This window comes from Pistacia vera, unplaced genomic scaffold, assembly GCF_008641045.1.
Source record: "Pistacia vera cultivar Batoury unplaced genomic scaffold, PisVer_v2 Contig78, whole genome shotgun sequence".
NCBI lineage: Eukaryota > Viridiplantae > Streptophyta > Magnoliopsida > Sapindales > Anacardiaceae > Pistacia > Pistacia vera.
Genome location: NW_022196645.1, coordinates 2,991,072 through 2,992,276, shown reverse-complemented (window position 1 = coordinate 2,992,276; position 1,205 = coordinate 2,991,072). Strand labels below are relative to the sequence as shown.

Sequence of the window (1,205 nt, the reverse complement as noted above, 5' to 3'; positions counted from 1 at the left end):
CATAGAAGAAAAACAGGATTGGTTGTTTAAATTTGTAAGTTTCCAGAAAGTGATAGATATGTTTGAGTAATGAAAATATTTCTTCCAGAGGTGACCTGCAAATTGCTATGCACGCATTTAATTGGGTTTCCGGAAACTTGATGGTGCTGTTGCCAGTTGTTCTTGTTCTGTTTCCTCTGTTCTTCAGCCTTTCCTTAACCTAAATATGTTCACGTATTTTTAGAAGATTGTCATGCATAAACTCTAACTCGGATGCGATATGTTGGTAACTATAATAAAAACTCTTGCTTCTTCTTAAAATATACAAAGGGAGACATTCCCATATATACAAACTACTAAATCTGCAATAATATTGATCAGTAGTAACTTAACTAGGTGATCAACTCTCTACCAACACTGGTCAGTCTCCCAGTTCCGACCAGGTATCCTGAAAATCCGGAAACAGTAGTCACACGGTCTGTTCTCGGAAAAGTTCTGATCATAGACCGCGCGTTTTTCAGGATCCGATAGAGTGCAGTAAGCGCGCATGAATCTGATGAAGGAGTCCGCCGATGAATCCTTACAATCAATTCTTGCAACATCGGGATGGAAGTCCTGGCCAGTCGTCGATATGCGGTTTTAATCTCGTGATTAGATGCTCCCAAGGGTATTCCGAGAATCTCGTAAAATGAGGCAGCGCATGATGCCATGGGGTGAGGAGGACTCCGATATGTGGTCGTCTTGGACCTTGTATTTTCCGTTGAAGTGTATGAATAAGCAGTTGTTGTTGTTGTGGCGGCCGCGACGGTTGAATGAAATCTAAAACGAGGCGATGTTGGAACGGTTGTTTTGGGTTTGACGCAGAGGATCGGGGTTGGGGAGGACAGAAATGAAGAAGAAGAAGAAGAGAGCATGGTTATGTGATTAGGAGAGAAGAGAGGTTCTGGTGTTGATATATATAAACTGAGAGGAGTTAACGGTTTTAACTAGAGTTAAGCTCTTAAAGAGTTAAAAAGAAGGATTTGCTAACGTATAAGGCAAATACATATATTAATATGTTAGTACAGGTGGGAATATTGGTTGGAAAGGTAGTATTTATTGATTTTATTATAATAAAAAAAAAAAAAAAAAAATGGAAGGCTTATCCAATCCATGTAAGGGTTGGGTAGGATGATGGAGTAGTATCAGATTTTAGTTTATCCAGATTGTTGAGTGTATTGTTGAAT

At 39.3% G+C, this 1,205-nt stretch overlaps 1 protein-coding gene across 1 annotated transcript; it reads right to left on the bottom strand.

Annotated features, from left to right (window-relative positions):
* Positions 1 to 371: 371 nt before the first annotated feature.
* LOC116116675 (chaperone protein dnaJ 11, chloroplastic-like) lies at positions 372 to 893 on the bottom strand. The gene has a single exon (XM_031402720.1). The coding sequence runs from the start codon at positions 891 to 893 to the stop codon at positions 372 to 374; it is 522 nt and encodes a 173-aa protein (XP_031258580.1).
* Between the last annotated feature and the right edge of the window lie 312 nt (positions 894 to 1,205).

Bases quoted from the DNA above. Each gene is read 5' to 3' on its own strand.
- LOC116116675 (XM_031402720.1), bottom strand. From the start codon at position 893: ATGCTCTCTTCTTCTTCTTCTTCATTTCTGTCCTCCCCAACCCCGATC.